The sequence below is a fragment of the Phoxinus phoxinus genome, assembly GCF_949152265.1.
Source record: "Phoxinus phoxinus genome assembly, chromosome: 22".
Taxonomy (NCBI): domain Eukaryota; kingdom Metazoa; phylum Chordata; class Actinopteri; order Cypriniformes; family Leuciscidae; genus Phoxinus; species Phoxinus phoxinus.
In genome coordinates, this window is record NC_136897.1 from 28,900,156 (window position 1) to 28,918,248 (window position 18,093).

Here is an 18,093-nt window from a genome sequence, read left to right on the forward strand (position 1 = left end):
GTCTTAAAAAATGCCTTTATTAAAAACTACACAACCTCAAAAGCTATTTTATTGATAACATTTTACAATAAGGTCTCATTTGTTAACATTAGTTAATGCATTAGCTATATATATATACTTTAAAAGTATTTATTAATCATGAAGATTAGTAAAATATAGTTGTTCATGTTAGTGCACAGCTTTTGATTTAATAGTGTATTAGTACATCTTGGAATGAAGATAAATGCATTAGAAATAACAATGAACAGCATTATCTAATGTTAACAGATGAAAGCTTACTGTAAAGTGTGTTATTTGTGATGTGTTGCTGGTTTTAGAGTTTTTTATTGTTATTGTAAGAACTACACTGGACATGTTTATATGATACATCTTTTATTATGGCATTAATTAAAAGATAATGGTGAGACATACATATTAAAATGAATATGCAAATAAAGCTTTATTATAAATTTGAGGCAGTTTGATTTCTTTAAGGTGTCCCTTCCTGCAGTGCAGAACTGATCCATAATTTATTCATTTATCACTCATGTTAATGACTTTTATACAGATTTTCAAAAACAAGCAAGCAAACAAACACTCGTGGATTTAATCAAAAGCAGATGTTGTGTGATGACGGTGTGTGTCGTCAGAGTTTAGTTCCCATCATGCGCACGTGTGTCGGAAGCCCTTCGACCTTCAGCACCTGGAACACGTTCAGCGTCTTCAGGAAGTCAAACATGCGTCTGTCGTTGGATCTGAACTCGCTGAACACGCCTTTAGAGCCTGAGACACACACACACACACACACACACACAAACACACAGAGAGAGAGTATTTACACTGTGTTTTGCGTTGAGAGTGTAACGCTGTTCAGCCATTGGTCGAGTGTGGTTGATCATGATTTGACTTTAACTGTAGTGAGTGTGTAATGTTGCTGTTTGATCATAAACAACATCTGCAAAGTTACAACGCTCAAAGTTCAGAGCAAAGGGAGATATTTGCTTTTCCAGAAATAGTTTTTTAAGAACTACAACAAACGGCTGGTAGGAACTACACAACATTAGTGACATCACCAACCCTATAATTTACATAAACCCCGCCCCCGGAACACGATTTATAGATTATCATGACAGAATATGCTAATCAATGACTAGAAGATAACTACACATAATCTACATAAATTCATCAACTAACCATTCAACCAATTTTAACATGCTATGTAAAAATATCTGTGGGGTATTTTGAGCTAAAACTTCACACACACACACACACACACACACACACACACACACACACACACACACACACACTCTGGGGACATCAGAGACTTATTGTACATCTTGTGAAGAGGGCATTATAGCACCGCTTTGAACTCACCGCTGTCTCTCAGCGCTGACAGCACCTGTAGAATCAGACGCTTCGCTGCGTTGTGATCGGGAACTTTCGAGTGGATCTGAAGAGCCATGACCGATGGGAAATCCTGCAGCATCGTCTCTGGATACTGGACACATGAAAACACATCGAGGTCAAGACATTACACTGCATCTATTCTGCTGTTCATCTCTCTTCAGTGTGTGTGTGTGTGTGTGTGTGTGTGTGTGTGTGTGTGTTGATCATGAGAACGCTCCAGTTCTTCTCTACATCAGTGTCAGTGTGTGTGTGTGTGTGTTGATCATGAGAACGCTCCAGTTCTTCTCTTTATCAGTGTCAGTGTGTGTGTGTGTGTGTGTGTGTGTGTGTGTGTGTGTGTGTCGATCATGAGAACGCTCCAGTTCTTCTCTACATCAGTGTCAGTGTTCCTGAACTCCTGAATCGCCTCCACTGTAGTCTCGAGTTTCTTCACAATATTCCTCATTATAATAATTAATATGCAGAATAAAGGGGCGGGGCCTGGTTGAGTGAGTTAGTAGTGTGTTAAACTGGCGGTTATGGAAAGGGGCGGGACATTTCTCAAACACACTCGAATCGCTCGACCAATCACAACACACTGCTCCAGCCGACCAATCAGAGCACAGTGTGCTTTGCAGAAGGAGGGGCTTCATAGAGACAGGAAGTAAACAGAGCGTTACTGACAAACTGGGAAGAGAGGAGCCGCAACACTGGAGAATATGAGAAGAATAATCAACATTCATGATCTAGTAGAGCCGGAACACATCATCAGGACTGTAGAAGGAAACATTATAATGAATCTAGATGTCATTTCCATACCTGAGCTTTAGTCATGGCCGTCTTTGCATCACTGAGGGCGAACACGTAACCACAAACCCCAGAAGCATCATCTAGTATGAGACCGCAGTTCTGTGTCGGCGTGACGTGGCCCTCCACCAGCCTGACGGAGAGAAGCTTTCATTACGCGTTCAGTGACTAAGCAACAAACAAATCTGTATTATGAATTTTTAAGGCCAGATGAGTAATTTGGTGAGGTAAACTTGTAAAGAAACTACACGCCTGCGCACACATATATATTCAAACGCTCATATCTACAGACTAAACACGTGATACGCATGTGCACGCCGGCACGTTTACACAGATTCATGTTTTTGAAGCTTATGAGGAGATGATAACGTTAAAAAAATTCAACGCTTGCACATTGGATCCTGTTTCAGAGTGTGTGTTCTCGAGCTCCAAACACTGTTGTGTGTGAATGACCGACTAGAACGGTGTCGTGTTAGCGGCCGCTAAGTTAATAACTAATGATCTTTACAACGGAAGTAATCAATCAAAACTAACTTTATCTGGACAGTTACTTTACTCTAGATCTGCTGTAAAGCCTGAACACTGTTACTGTAATCTCCCGTTACTGTAATCTCCTGTGATCTCTGTACAGCTGCTGTGAAACTACACTGGTAAAGCGCTGTATAGATGACGAGACTCGACTGATCGGACCAGACGAACTGGCGTATTCTCACCGGTCGCCGACCAGCTCGACGTTCTGCTGCGTCTCCGTCTGCATCTCTTTAAAGATCTTCATCACCTCCGGCTGAACAAACAGAAGATGTTGAGAACCATTCACGTACACTACCAGTCAGAAGTGTGGAATAATTATGATTTTTTATGTTTTGAAAGAATCTTTTCTGCTCACCAAAGCTGTATTTATTTGATCAAAAATACAGTAAAAATGTATATTATTATAATGTAAAATGCGGTTTTCTATGTGAATATATAGTAAAGTGTAATTTATTACTGTGATCAAAGCAGAAAGCACAAAAATCTGAAGCAGTGTGTTCAACACTGATAATAATCATAAATGTGTCTTGAGCATCAGATCCTCATATTACACTGATTTCTGGAGGATCATGTGACACTGAAGACTGGAGTAATGATGATAAACTCAGCTTTGATCACAGGAATAAATTACACTTTACTGTATATTCACATAGAGAACTGATGATCTACATTATAATAATATTTCACTGTTTTACTGTAAGTTTGATCAAATAAACGCAGCCTTGCTGAGCAGAAGAGACTCTTACAGAAATCTTAATTATAAATAAACTGTTTTGTTAACATGTTTCAAACTAAAGTCATACAGGTTTGGAATGACATGTCAGTAAATGAAATGAAATGTGCACTGTCCCTTTAAGAGCGCGTCACCTGATCTGTAGGAGTGCAGGGCCGAATGGTGTACACGCGTGTGGCGGGAGGACTGCGGAACAGATCCCGGATCCCGTGTGACGGCAGCATCCTCTAGACATCACGAGGAACACAAACATCATCAGGACCCGGAGGTTCATCACAGGTCAAAGGTCAGTGTCGTACAGAAGCGTACCTGGAATTCTCCAGATAACGCGCCTCTGAAACCCCACGGCTCGGGGTCGTCACTCAGAGCCAGCGCAGGGTGAGGCGTGCGACCTCCTGCAGGAAAACAGCAGACGCTTCGTTACAGCGCCAGCGGGACCAGTGTCGGGGAGATGCTTTTAAAAGTAATGCGTTACAATGTTGTGTTACTCGCAAAAAACAGTAACCACTTGTGTTACTTAGTTACACTTTATGAAAAATAGTGTTACAATATTGTGTTACTCCCAAAAAAGTAATTACTTGTGTTACTTAGTTACACTTTATGAAAAATAGTGTTACAATATTGTGTTACTCCCAAAAAAGTAATTACTTGTGTTACTTAGTTACTCTTTATGAAAAATAGTGTTACAATATTGTGTTACTCCCAAAAAAGTAATTACTTGTGTTACTTAGTTACTCTTTAAGAAAAATAGTGTTACAATATTGTGTTACTCCCAAAAAAGTAATTACTTGTGTTACTTAGTTTTACTCTTTATGAAAAATAGTGTTACAATATTGTGTTACTCCCAAAAAAGTAATTACTTGTGTTACTTAGTTACACTTTATGAAAAATAGTGTTACAATTTTGCGTTACTTCCCAAAAAAAGTAATTACTTGTGTTACTTAGTTACACTTTATGAAAAATAGTGTTACAATATTGTGTTACTCCCAAAAAAGTAATTACTTGTGTTACTTAGTTACTCTTTATGAAAAATAGTGTTACAATATTGTGTTACTCCCAAAAAAGTAATTACTTGTGTTACTTAGTTACACTTTATGAAAAATAGTGTTACAATATTGTGTTACTCCCAAAAAAGTAATTACTTGCGTTACTTAGTTACACTTTATGAAAAATAGTGTTACAATATTGCGTTACTTCCCAAAAAAGTAATTACTTGCGTTACTTAGTTACACTTTATTAAAAATAGTGTTACAATATTGTGTTACTCCCAAAAAAGTAATTACTTGCGTTACTTAGTTACACTTTATTAAAAATAGTGTTACAATATTGCGTTACTTCCCAAATGAGTAATTACTTGTGTTACTTAGTTACTTTTTATGAGAAGTAATGCGTTAAAATACTTTTCCGTTACCTTTTCTCATCTTGGCTGGGCTTGCTTGTTTATTTTTTAATAACAACAAATAAAGCTTCTGCTGTTCAAGTTCAACACTCTTATTTCTGAATCTAATCTAAAGTAATGTTTGCTTATTAGTACGGTTGAATTAGATCATTGAAGGTCAGTAGCAAAGACATTGGTTAATAAGGTGAGATTAAATACATAAAGTATATTTGTGTAATTTAATATAGTTAGTTTTGCGTAAAATTCTGAGATTGCGTTTAACTGTTTTTATGCATTTTGAGGAATACTGAATGTTTTCGTGCAAGCGAGATGAGTAAATGCATGTTTACATTTAATCTAGAACTAAAATAACCATGTTCTCACACACACACACACACACACACACACACACACACACAAGCGTTACTCATTTGAAAAAGTAACTTAGATATTTTGTTGTAAATTGAAAAGTAATACGTTACTTTACTGGTTACCTGCTAAAGTAGTCTGATTATGTAACTCAAGTACTTGTAATGAGTTACACACAAGCCTGTTCAGGGCCGGCGACTGTCACACACACTCCGTGTCACGTACCCAGTGTTTTGACGTAGGCTTTGGCCATGGTGACGCCACTCTTGATGTCACAGATGTAATTGTAAAGGTCATAGAGGATGACCCTGTTGGGCACATTGGACAGTCGGTTGAACATCTGGACCACGGCACCGCACATGTCGTCAAACTTCTCGGCTCTCCGTCGCCATTCTTCACCCTGCAACACATTTACAGTTATACATTTGAAAGACGCTTTTATCCAAAGCAACATTCATTGCATTCAATGTGTACATTTACATTGGACCAATCAGAAAGAAGCGCTGTGTTAGCGCTGCGCTGGTTTGGTTCCGATCGGGCGACAAACCTAGGACTAGTGTCTTAAAATATCTTGAATGTAACTCGACACCCTTGCCTCGATTAGTTTACGCGGTTCTATGAATATGCAAATGAGCCCCGCCTCCACTCACTCACTCACTCACTCAGAGATCCACTGGTTGATGATCACACCTTGATCTGATTGGTTACAAGGTAGTGTGTGACGTCAGAAACACCAGCGACATGAGCGTTCAGGAGTTATGAGCTATTACGTACTTCTCACCGCTGTAGCGCCACCATCAGGCCGATTCTAACAATTGCAATAGTGTTTCAGCGCTAAACGCTCAAACCCGTAATAAATAACAACAAGCCTAAATGTTAAAAAATGTATGTTGAGACTTCGGGATCATCATCGTCACACTCTGACCTTCTCAGAGTCGCGGTCCGACCGCAGCCAGTGCAGCTCCTGCAACATGACGAGGGCGGTGGGCCCGTGTTCGTACGGCAGATAGAAGAGCTCCGCTAGCAGCGTCAGGTCCGCTAGTGTCAGCGGCTCGGCCGTGTACAGCGGGTTGTCTTTGGGTCCCGGCTCGTATCCGTCCGTCTGCATCGGCTCCTCTTCGTCTCGTTTAGAGCCGCGAGCGCCAGAGCCTGAACACCATCAGAGCACTGAGTCACATGTCATCTCAAAATGGAAGAAAACGTTTATTTAGCATTAACGTCCCCCTGTAGTCTCACCAAAATGGCATGTTAATGTTTTTTCCTTCATGCCTTAAAATATATTGAATGTAACTCGACACCCTTGCCTCATTTAGTATGCGTGGTTCTATGAATATGCAAATGAGCCCCGCCTCCACTCACTCACTCACTCAGAGATCCACTGGTGGACGATCACACGTTGATCTGATTGGTCAAGGTAGTGTGTGACGTCAGAAACACCAGCGATTTCACACCGTGTGTTTGAGACTGTCTTTGGTTCACTGCAGTTTTAAGCAGAAAATACTCAGCAGTGCTGTCCACTTATGAACTTACACATGGTGTGTGTTAAAGCAGATTAATAACTCCACACACACACATAAACTACATTAAAAACTATATTTTCACCACAGGGGGACTTTAAGTGATGCGTTTTACGTAATCTGCGCACTTTTGCTGACAAATAAAAGTGAATTTCTCAGTCCAGGTAAAACGGAGAAGAGTAAACATCATTTATTTACATATAATACTGACAGTGTGACGATACAAAGTGGGTTGAAAATCGGGAAAGTTACACTTTAAAGGTAGGGTTGGTCAGGATTGTCTAAAAAAACTTTTATTCAAATTTGTTTAAACTGTCTTTATATACCAATACATAATTAAAATGCAAGTACTCTGAAAAAGAGAGTATAAAAACTGAGTGACTCTAGTGTATTTAGTCTTCAATAAACACAGCTCATTAATTCCAGTCACTCCCACCTAAAAACGAGTGAGCGACTGCACGTGGGCGGAGCCAGTAATAGCGGCAGTAGTCATGGCGACGGAGAGTGACAGTCACGCAAGCCAATCACTTGTTTCGTCCCGGTAGGAATTAATGAGCTGTGTTTTTTGAAGATTAAATACACTATAGTCACTCAATTTTTATACTGTCTTTTTCAAAGTACTTACATTTTAATTATGTATTGGTATATAAAGACAGTTTAAGCCAATTTGAAAAAAAGTTCTTTAGACAATTCTTACCTACACAACCTTTAATGCTAATCGAAAGCGCGAAATGTTGCCTCTGCAAAATAACTTTACATTTTATCACAGTTAATGTTCACTTTTTTTTTTCAAGTAATGAAAATGTTGGTTTTAGTCTCAGTTAGCGATAGCACACATGATGTCAGAGTTGTGTCTTTACCGTCAGGCTGATTGGCTCGACTGAACTCCACCAGCCAATCAGTGAGTGCGAGCTGCAAAGCATCATGGGGGTTGTAGTCCGACCCGTCGTCTCCATCTGTGGAGCGATGACATCATCACCGCGACAGACATCAATACACGAGGGAAATGTAACTCAGGAATTAGGAGTGCATATATATAAATAACTGTGTGTGTGAAAGATTGTGGTTTTATGGAGTTGATAGTGACTGTAATCTCCTGTTATCTCTGTAAAGCTGCTGTGAAACGCTCTATAATGTTAAAGTTTACCCATAGGAACGTCTTTCTGAGCGTAGCTGGACCTGCACCATGTGGCCAGAGTGTGAATTGCAACGAAGTTGGGCTCGAATTCGCAGTTGGGGTTAGTGAGGACGCCTCTGAGCTTGGGGATGAGTTCTGCGGGCCGGTTCTTGAAGGGTCCGAGGAAGAGTCTCTGCGGGTCGTAGTCATTGGCGTGGATGTTGTCCCAGATGACCGGCGGCCTCCTCAGGACGGCTGACACCTCGTCTATGGACGCCACACTGATGTCCTGCGACACCACCTTCGGCCCTGGCACCGAGAACACACATGGTTTAGAGGGTTAGTTCACTCGGACTATTTTAAACATCGTCTTTATTAACTTTCTGGGCCGGCAAGTTTCAATCACAACAGAAGCCTCTGGAGGAGTGAGACACTCTCAGATTTAATCACTAATATCTTCATTTGTGTCCCGAAGATGAAGGAGAGTCTGACGGGGTACAAGTACAGTAGCTAATGAACCTTATCGTAAAGCGTTACCAAATATTGTGTGTGAATAAGAGAGGGTTATTCGACTAAAGGTGTGATGATGTCACCTGTCCAGAGGACGTCGATCCCGGCGTGGAGTTTCTCTCCGACCGTCTTCAGGTACGCAGACAGCGGCACACTCGGCGAGCAGAACGCAGCGCAGTAATCTAGCACAAACCAGTTTATCTGCTTTATTATCATCAACACCAGAACCATGCCCTGGAAATATGCTATAATTCATATTTCTGCTTTAGAGATAAAGATAAGAGTTGTAACTGAGCTGTGGAAAATGTCCATATGTTTGCAGATAGTCTATACATGTGTGGCCAATATCACGTGCAACAGTGTTATTATACTTTTATTAATATTTTGAATTAGCTTTTAGTTTTATATTTTTAGTTTTCATGTTAATTTAGCTAATTTTTTTGTCAGTTGGCGATGTGCTTTTGTCATTTTTTTTCTCTCTCTCTCTCTCTCTCTCTCTCTCTCTCTCTCTAAAGTATTGCTTTTATTTATTTTATAGTATTTATTAAAAAAAATAGTTTTAGTATTTATTTTAATTAATTGTATCAATATTTTACATTTTTTATTAATTTTTTATAATTTATTAATATATTATTATTATTATTTATTTATTTATTAAGTTAACTTTATTTATTTTAGTTATAATATTTATTATAATGCTTCAACTTATTATTTCAGGTTTTTTGCCAATGCAACATTTCTAATTTTCAATAGTTTTAGCCTTCGTTTTATTTAACGATAATAACCCTGATATCTGATATACTGTATTAATTTTACTTAAATTATTTAGATTTTTAAATTATTATACGTATATGTATGTTTAGTATGCAAATTTCCATTATGGGATAAACAAAGTTTTACTTAACCTTAAATTAAAAAAAATTGTACCATCATTGAATTACTACTATTATAGTTTTTATTAATATTTTGAATTAGATTTTATATTTTGTTTTCATTTTAAATTAAGTTAATGTTTTAGTAATTTTGCTGTATTTTTTTAATACCTATATAGGTTTTAGAAATGTTCTATTTTAGATGATTTAGTTTTAGTTATTTTAGTCTTTCAACTTAAACTAACCAAAAGTGAGAGACGCTGCTGGTTCAGGGTTCGGGTAAATAAAGCTTAAATAACATGTAGTAAAAGTAAATCACAGTTGATGTTTGTATATCGAGTTGCAGTGGCTCAGCACCTGTGGGGCAGAAGAGGAAGGTGTGCGGCTCGTCCAGGTGCAGGAACACCTCGTTAGTGACGGACACCTGAGCTTCAGCGAACGAGCTGAACGCCTCTTTATCAGAGACACACATTTCAGTCTCGATGTCGTCGAACAGCAGCGCGAACGACCGGCAGCCAAACGCACACACCTGCCCGGAGGAATTACAGCGTTAAACAGAACTTCAGAACTGAAACCATTCATCAGTATTTCAGTCTCACTTCCTGTAGGTTTGTAGCTAATTTGCATAATGCCAGCCTGTGGTCTTGATTGGCTGAGAAGCGTCTCTTAGCCCCGCCCTCAAACACTGTAGTCGTATCTCAGACACCATTGTCAAAACGATCCCCATGCACACGGATCCCTGAAAACGACTAAAAGCGCTGTATTCTGCTGCCAGGCCAGTAGGTGGCGATGAAGCACTATAGACTGAACACGTAATACACATGTGCATGACATCATCGTCTTCAGAGATTCGCGTTTTTGTGGTTTACACGTTTTCAAAACAACAACTTTTTTTTTGGACATATAAGATATATTCAGATATGATAATGAGTGTTTGCTTTCTGACCAATCAGAGCAGAGCAGCTCTCAGAGAGGCGGGGCTTAGCGAGACTGAATCTTCGATGGAAGCGTTTCAGAGACTGGGAGAAAGAGCTGACGCTGCAGTGCAGATTATGAGGACATGGATGAATAGAGACTTTAAAGGGCACCTATTATGGAATTTTGAAATGTACCTTTCATGTAGTGTGTAACATAGATCTAAGTGAACAAAAACATCCTGCAAAGTTTGAAATATGAAAGTGCACCGTATATAAAGTTATTGTCTTTCAAAAGTGAGAGTCGACTCTGAGTCATTTTTATGAATCGTTAGAAGACCGAAGCTTTTTCTCTGACTAGATGACGTCCACTTGTCAAGTTATTTGAATACGACACGCCCACTTATTGCGCTCCAAGGCCAGCAGGGAAACATCATGGCGACGAGACGCTGTGTTCTGAAGTGCGGCGCAAAAGCAAACTTTTTTCATCTGCCCAAGGAGGAGCATTTGAAGACTAAGTGGCTACAATTCATATATACAACTATACCACAGAAGTATAGTCCGAGCCTTGTGCTTTGTTCGCGTCATTTTGAAGACGATTGCTTTTTAAATGCAATCAAACTTGGATTCGCGAGCCGGCTGATATTGAAGGAAGGTTCAGTTCCAGGTGTATTTGCATCAGCTTCCTCCTCCGTATCACAACCTGTAAGTGTTATTAATAACTGTTGCTTTTATGTTTTATGTAGCATGCTTAATTATTATTTTGTCTGTTGTGTAAGCACCGTTTAGCTTCTAGGTCTTCAATGACAATTGTATTGAGATATGTGAAGTGTTTGTCATTGTTTTCGGAGTTGTCTAAAGAATAGAGTAATACCTCGTAGTAACGTAACTACATTTTTTTTTTTGTAAAAACGTTATGTTTATGCATCGGGCTAACGCAAACAAAGACTGATTGTGCTTTTACAATATGAACTCTGGGCTATGCTCGCTAACATAACATTAAATTCTTTATCTTATTTTTCGTTTTTTACTACAAACTATAAAGCAGTGGACTATAATCATTATTATAATACAATTTAATTGATAAAAGCATCATTGTACTCCGTGTTAAAAATAAGTATTATCTCTGTAAACACTTCTGGGTCATCTGACCAATCAACGCAGATTAGCGTCGCGCAGAGGAGGGGTTTGGAAAAGTGAGTCGTTGAACGATTCATTTGGGAGTCGGTGAGCAAATCAGGTAAAAATAAATGCATATTATACGAAAACAAAAGTGTTTTTTGTCATTGCATGCATGTAAAACTGTTGTTAGGGACTCCCTAAACAACATTAGGAACATTTTAAATGTCATAATAGGTGCCCTTTAAACATGAAGTGATGTCTGCACCTGTGTCAGTTTCCTCTTGAGCGCCGCCACTTCTTTAGGGTTGGAGAAGGTGATGTCCAGCCCGGGGGATAAAGCGTAGATGAACTCCACGTTATGCTCTTTAGCAGCGGAGATCAGCGTCATGAGTTGTTCTGTAACACACGATCAGCGAGGTCATCTTCAGATACGGTCACGGCTGATAACTGAAGGCAATGTAAGCGTAGTGTCATCCCTTCACTGCCGTCAACTTTTTTCAGATTTGTGGCCAATTTGTAGATTGTACACACAAAATTTCTTTGAATTTTTCTTGAATTTCCCATTTATTTCCTACGGTCGGTCACTTTTGACCGAAGACCACAAGTGTGACTATTTTTTTTTGCGACCACTTAGTCAATTTTTTTCTGTGTTCACATTCAAAATGCCATTAAAGTCACAAAGTTTCACAGCATTCCGATGAAGATTTTTTAAATAAAAAATGTAAAACAGTGATTTAAACTTAAAAATGGCACTTTATGACAGAAAGGTTCTCGAAGATGTGATATTTAACTCGTTTTCAAGCTTAAGTTCGGCTGTCACCTGCTTCTTCCAGGGAATACAGATCTCTCCAGTACATCCTATGCTTGTAATCGTCTTTCGGAGCGTATAGATACGCGTTCAAGCCCCATTTCTGCTCCCTGGGAACAAAAAATAACATAATAACACACACACAGGTGAGATAAAGACCTGATAACACACGATGACATCTGATAACGTGGTTTATTCACCTCCTGAAGAGCTCTTTTCTCTGGCTCATAGTCCACGGCCTCCCATAAAACCCTGCAATACACACAGGTCACATGATCACAGACACGCCTCAATATACATCAATCTAAATTACAGCAAGAATACACTAAATTCTAAAGAAATGCAACAGCAATGCAGTTTTGTGTATTTATAACGTGTAATAGTCAAGTCAGCTTTATTTATACAACGCTTTATACAATACACAGTGTTTCAAAGCAGCTTTACAGAGATAACAGGAAAATAATGCAACAAAGTTTGTGTCTAGAAGAGAATAGCGTCACAGTAAGTTCAGTGGTGGTTCGTTTTTGTTGTAAAAAAGTTATTAATTTAGTTAATTTATATATATATATAGCCGATCTGGAGAGACAGTATATGATGCTCGTATAATGCTGTCAATGCAGGAGATCAATAATATTGCTGAATATTAAATTAAATTAAACTAATTATATGATTAAACTATGAATGTTTTTTATAATACATATATTTTATATGTCCTACATTATTATTATTATTATACAATAATACATTCTGTGTATTATTATTAGTAGTAGTATTCCAGTACATTTTTAAAATACACTTCCCAGAGTAAAATCATTAATTATTTATATCTTCAAATTATTAGTGGCTCACCCTCGACCACTCCACTCAGGAACATCTTGGATTTCTTGGACATGACTCCTGGTTTCCAGCCGATCGATATCGATGATCAATCAGATGTGACCCACATGCAGCTCTGTTTGCGCTGTTTGATGGTTTTGAACTCGCTCGACGATCTTTCTGGATATGCTGACACACACTCAGCTGTTTGGGTTGATGTTTATGTTTATAATCTCTCCGCTTCCTTATTGTACGCGTGGTCACACCATCGCGCATGCGCGATTCCTCAGCTGTCAAATAAACCCCGCCCACATGTGCACAGCCCCGCTCCCCGCGCGCCCGCTTTCTGCCAAACTCTACAGCAGTTTAAGGTATTCCGCACAAATAAACGATAACAATGTTGATAAAAGCAATAGGGAATCAAGATATATGAAATATTTGCTTTTAGAAATGCTTGGAACTGAAGTAAAAATAAAGGTGAACTGAAATCATTCACCTGCAGATGTTCGTTTTCCTCAGGCGCCTCACAAACTTATACCATGAAAAACTGACCATTTGTTTAGAAAACATATGTATTCCTCTTTTTTTTTAATAGAATGTTCCAAACTAAACATATTTCTTATGAATATTGTCTTAATTGGTAATTAATCTGCAGGTTTTGCCGGTTACCCTCCAGCACGTGACATTAAATGAGCGGGAAAACAGGACTAATGTCAGTAAGTGGATATTTGACTAATTCTGTTATGATTAGTGTTATTATTATCTTCAATTTGCCCAAATCTGGTAATGTTTGACAAAATCATCTGTTCAAATGCTGTAGGACCTTTTATCTTCGGTTTTCCCTTCAAGACTTTGTTTTGGTGATTTTTAATGGATGTATTTAGTCAGTTCTCCTCAAACTCACGGTCCCATATTTGATTTTTCTGTCATAGAAGTGATATTGTGACAGAAATGTATTAATTTGTCAGAGAACACATTAAACATTAACCTGTGGATATTTTTGGTATAGCACCTGAAACAAAAACTCATAGGAACCTCCAATTTTGTGATATCAATTTCAAATTTGGAACACAAAATATGGCTTTGATTTTATAAAAGTTTGAGTAAAAATGATTTTATAAACTATATATTTTGTATTAAAATAAAAAATGTTTAGTACATTTGTTTTACAGTAAAAAAACCTTTTTTTTTTTATTTGCTTTCACTTCAGCAATAAAGTGTCTTTAAAAATAGACCAACTTTAGGTCTTAATTCCAAAATAATTCATGAATTACAACCATTTAAGTTTGGATAATGCATTCCCACATCTATGGCTGAAAAGGGGTTAATTTCCCAGCAGTCTAGTGTCATTGTTATCTAGTGGTATTTTCATGTGGGTTGTAAAAGTTTTACATACATTGTATAAAAGTTCTGAGTTTAGTGTCACAGAGGAGAGGCCAGTCTTTATTAGTACATAAACTTTTTTATTTAGTTATAGCTTCATCATTCCAACTGAGAAAGATGGGAAAACATTTTTGGTGTCACTTAAAAAAAACCTCAGACTATATATATAGAAGACAAACCATTCACCGTTGTACTTTAGTAAAGATGATTTCATCCTTTAATGCAGTCCATTCTTATGTACAAAATTCATAAACAACAATACTTCAACAGAAGGGTTTGTCCGTCGAGTAAGAAAGACGTGAAGGTAAAGTCAGTTTAGTGAAGTGCAAATGACTCTTCTGGAAAGTAACTCGAGTGAAGCTCTACACATCATCTGTACGGCGTTGACTCCTAATGTAAGTGCGTTTGTCACAATCACAGATGAAGTTAATAGAGCTTTACTTGTGCTAGACCCAGAATACTCCTTTAAACCAGTTTGAGCAGTTACTATTGCAAGTGAGCCAACTTGAGTCATGATGGGTGACCAGCCAAAACCAGAACGAAAGTCTTGAACTGGAAACCAGCGATTAAACTGGTGATTTAAGCTGGTCAGCAGGTAAACTGGTTTGTTTCAGTGCTCGAGTCTGCGCTGCTACCTCTTCTGTCTCTGGGCCTGTTTCAGAAGCGTGTCGAAGTCGAACGACTCGCATCGGCTCCTCGACGAGCCATCGGCGTCCCGGTTAGAATCTAAACCACAAAAACAAGATCAGAAATTAAACAATTCAGAATCTCAACCAAACTAACCCGTAATCACATCACAATCAATGATTTAAAGTCCCCCTGTGGTGTAAATCCAGCTTTTACTGTAATTTATGTGTGTATGTGGTGTTATTAATCTGCTTTAACACACACATGTGTAAGTTCATAAGTGGACAGCATTGCTGAGTATTTTCTGCTTAAAACTGCAGTGAACCAAAGACAGTCTCAAACACACGGTGTGAAGTCGCTGGTGTTTCTGACGTCACACACTACCTTGACCAATCAGATCAACGTGTGATCGTCAACCAGTGGATCTCTGAGTGAGTGAGTGAGTGCATACTAAATGAGGCAAGGGTGTCGAGTTACATTCAAGATATTTTAAGACAAACACTTTTTTTGTTAAGTAACAAACTTTAAAAATGTAATTTTGGTGATCAAAGATGAGTTTTAAGGGATAAAATTATTGACTTAATACATTTTAATTTAATACATTTAATCGCAGTGCATCGTTCGCAAAGACCCGCCCCCTTTAGTTACTGTTGCTATGTCCGACAAGCCACGCCTCTCTCACGCCACACGTTCTCACAGTGAAAAACACACGCGGAGCAGAGAGACACTGACAGACACAGACCAGCTTACTTTAGATATGAAACAGTCTCGACCTTCAAATTTGGTCATTTTTTATAGAAATTTAAACAATAAATTGTGTTTTGTGTCTCTTTAATGTGTCTGACAGATCGCTGCCTCAGTTAAAGCCGCTCGTGAACGATCATCTCTTCCTTCTAGTTCATTTACAGCATCAAATAAACATGAATGAACATCAGAAGGAATGTTGTTTTAATCGCGGAAAGACGTCAGTACACTCCGCTTCTCAAGCTCAAATCCTCCAACGGTAATCTACTAACTCTCCTGACTGCTTTGGCGGACAGAAATGGCGGATTATGATTGGTCAGATCGCCTGTCAATCAAACTCCCTGCGAAGGCTCAATTGTGCAGCCCTAATTCTGGGCTTGATAGACAATGTATTACTGCTCATATCAGCAAATATCAGTCATTCAGACCAACCTAAATCTGCATAGTTGGATTTGCAGAACTGGCGTCTGCCGCCGAAGCAAATGTCGAAGGGAAGCTCGTCTGAGCGCCTCAGTTTACTCCCGTTCTCGATGGCAGTGTGAGCGTCGTCTCGGCTGTAATACGTGACGAAGCCGTAGTTATCTCTAGAAGGAGGGAACAGAAACACACTGAGAACAGAACACACACTACCAGTCTAAAGTTTGGGATTGGTAAGATTTTTTATGTTTCTGAAAGAGTCTCTTCTGCTCAGCAAGGCTGCGTTTATTTGATCAAAAATACAGTAAAAACAGTGAAATATTATTATAATGTAGATCATCAGTTCTCTATGTGAATATATAGTAAAGTGTAATTTATTCCTGTGATCAAAGCTGAGTTTATCATCATTACTCCAGTCTTCAGTGTCACATGATCCTCCAGAAATCAGTGTAATATGATGATCTGATGATCAAGACACATTTATGAATATTATCAGTGTGGAAAACAGTTATTTACATTTTTATTTCGGGATTATTTGATGAATTGAAAGTTCAAAAGAACAGCATTAATCTGAAATATAATCTTTTGTAACATTAAACACTACCGTTCAAAAGTTTGGGGTCAGTAAGAATTTTTATTCCATTTTTTGGGGACGCATTAAATTGATCAAAAGTGACAGTAAAGTTATAATGTTACAAAAGATTTTATTTCACTTTCTATTCATCAAAGAATCCTGATTTTTTTTTTTTTTGTAAATAACTGTTTTCAACACTGATAATAATAATGAATGTGTCTTGATCATCAGATCATCATATTACACTGATTTCTGAAGGATCATGTGACACTGAAGACTGGAGTAATGATGATAAACTCAGCTTTGATCACAGGAATAAATTACACTTTACTGTATATTCACATAGAAAACTGATGATTTACATTTTTTAAATACACTATTTTGTATTTTTCGATCCACAGCTTTTGATCGTCAGCGTACAGAACCGACACTGAAGCTCGAGCGCTTCTCGTGATGAGTTTGTGAGTCTCACCCGCGACTCCTGATGTGGATCGTACAATCCTCAACCTTCCCGAACAGCGAGAAGCGATCCTTGAGGTCTGAAGGCGACATGTTTCTGCGGATTCCTCCCACATACACAACCCTACGCTCCTCCTGAGGATCACACACACACACACACATTAGCCTCCCTTTTTATTGGAGAGATATATAGAGTACAGATAAACAACAGAAATCAAATCCAAAGATCCTCCGTATTTTCCTTATGCAAACAAAAATCTACAGGGTCCCCGAGTATTAAAAGGTCTTAAATTCGATATTTAAAATTTAAGGCCTTAAAAAGTCTTAAAGTCTTATTTTTACTTATGAAAAGTCTTATTTTTACCTATGAAAGGTCTTAAATTTTAGATGACACTTTGACGACGTATCTAAATGCTTTCCAAATGAAAACTATCTAATTAGCGTACGTATTATTTTTATTATTCTATCTTTGTGGATTTGCTTGTTCACGTGACAATTCGCGTCATTTACGGCAGCGTATTAGCCTGCGTCTGTCTCCTGCACGCGAGAGGAGAGGATAAGAGAACGAGTAAATGTCAGTTCAATAGTAAGTTCATTCTTTGTGCTTAGGATTGTCTATAAACTATGATGATATTGTAATCATTGTTTTAACTAACGTTACGTACGAGGCACCGCGAGTTCGAGCTGACATCGCGTTTGTCTCTCATGCTTGCTTTCACTGCGTGATGTGTCAGTGCAGTTATAGGTATGTCCCCAAATGAGTTTTTGTCTTATTATATTTATATCATATTATGTTGTTATATTAGAATATCACGAGCAAGAGTGCCGTTTTCCTGTGCTCAATTGCAAATGTGCTATTTATTTTATACAACAGTTAAATTAACAATAAAGTTAACATTGTGTGTTACTTTTTATATTGTCAATATTGTTTGTTTCCCCCTTTATTTTGCCGACGAGAATTTTATAATGAAACTGTAGTCCAACAGACAGCAATTCTTTAAAAAAAATTTGAAATCCGCGTTTTGAA

The 18,093-nt window shown here is 38.2% G+C and overlaps 2 protein-coding genes and 1 long non-coding RNA gene across 3 annotated transcripts in view; 1 reads left to right on the forward strand and 2 right to left on the reverse strand.

The window, feature by feature from the left end:
* On the reverse strand, positions 1–13,452 carry ogal (O-GlcNAcase like). Its single transcript, XM_079597894.1, has 16 exons — positions 12,896–13,452; positions 12,247–12,298; positions 12,059–12,156; positions 11,504–11,634; positions 9,560–9,731; positions 8,414–8,512; positions 7,851–8,129; positions 7,564–7,659; positions 6,112–6,335; positions 5,412–5,586; positions 3,749–3,834; positions 3,574–3,666; positions 2,889–2,959; positions 2,188–2,308; positions 1,357–1,480; positions 1–762 (listed from the first exon to the last, which is right to left on the reverse strand). Exons 1-16 carry the CDS (start codon positions 12,936–12,938, stop codon positions 626–628), a joined length of 2,001 nt encoding a protein of 666 aa, XP_079454020.1. The 5' UTR covers positions 12,939–13,452; the 3' UTR covers positions 1–625.
* The window catches only part of LOC306990705, a 6,450-nt gene continuing 1,551 nt past the window's right edge, over positions 13,195–18,093 (forward strand). The window contains exons 1-2 of the long non-coding RNA XR_013795916.1: positions 13,195–13,233; positions 13,518–13,578. This is a non-coding gene — a long non-coding RNA (uncharacterized lncRNA). The remainder of the gene's footprint in view (positions 13,234–13,517; positions 13,579–18,093) is intronic.
* Positions 14,311–18,093, reverse strand: part of LOC306990700 (uncharacterized protein) — a 16,526-nt gene continuing 12,743 nt past the window's right edge. Inside the window, exons 10-12 of the mRNA XM_079597893.1 lie at positions 17,080–17,201; positions 16,049–16,200; positions 14,311–14,971 (exon numbers count right to left, since the gene is read on the reverse strand). Of these exons, the coding sequence (XP_079454019.1) occupies positions 14,877–14,971; positions 16,049–16,200; positions 17,080–17,201 (369 nt within the window). The 3' untranslated portion in view covers positions 14,311–14,876. The remainder of the gene's footprint in view (positions 14,972–16,048; positions 16,201–17,079; positions 17,202–18,093) is intronic.

Coding starts and splice junctions, on each gene's coding strand:
- ogal (XM_079597894.1), bottom strand. CDS start 12,938: ATGTCCAAGAAATCCAAGATGTTCCTGAGTGGAGTGGTCGAGG. Junction 9,732..11,503: donor TCAAGAGGAAACTGACACAG/GTGCAGACATCA, acceptor TCCTCCGGGCAG/GTGTGTGCGTTTGGCTGCCG. Junction 6,336..7,563: donor TCGAGCCAATCAGCCTGACG/GTAAAGACACAA, acceptor GATGGTGTTCAG/GCTCTGGCGCTCGCGGCTCT.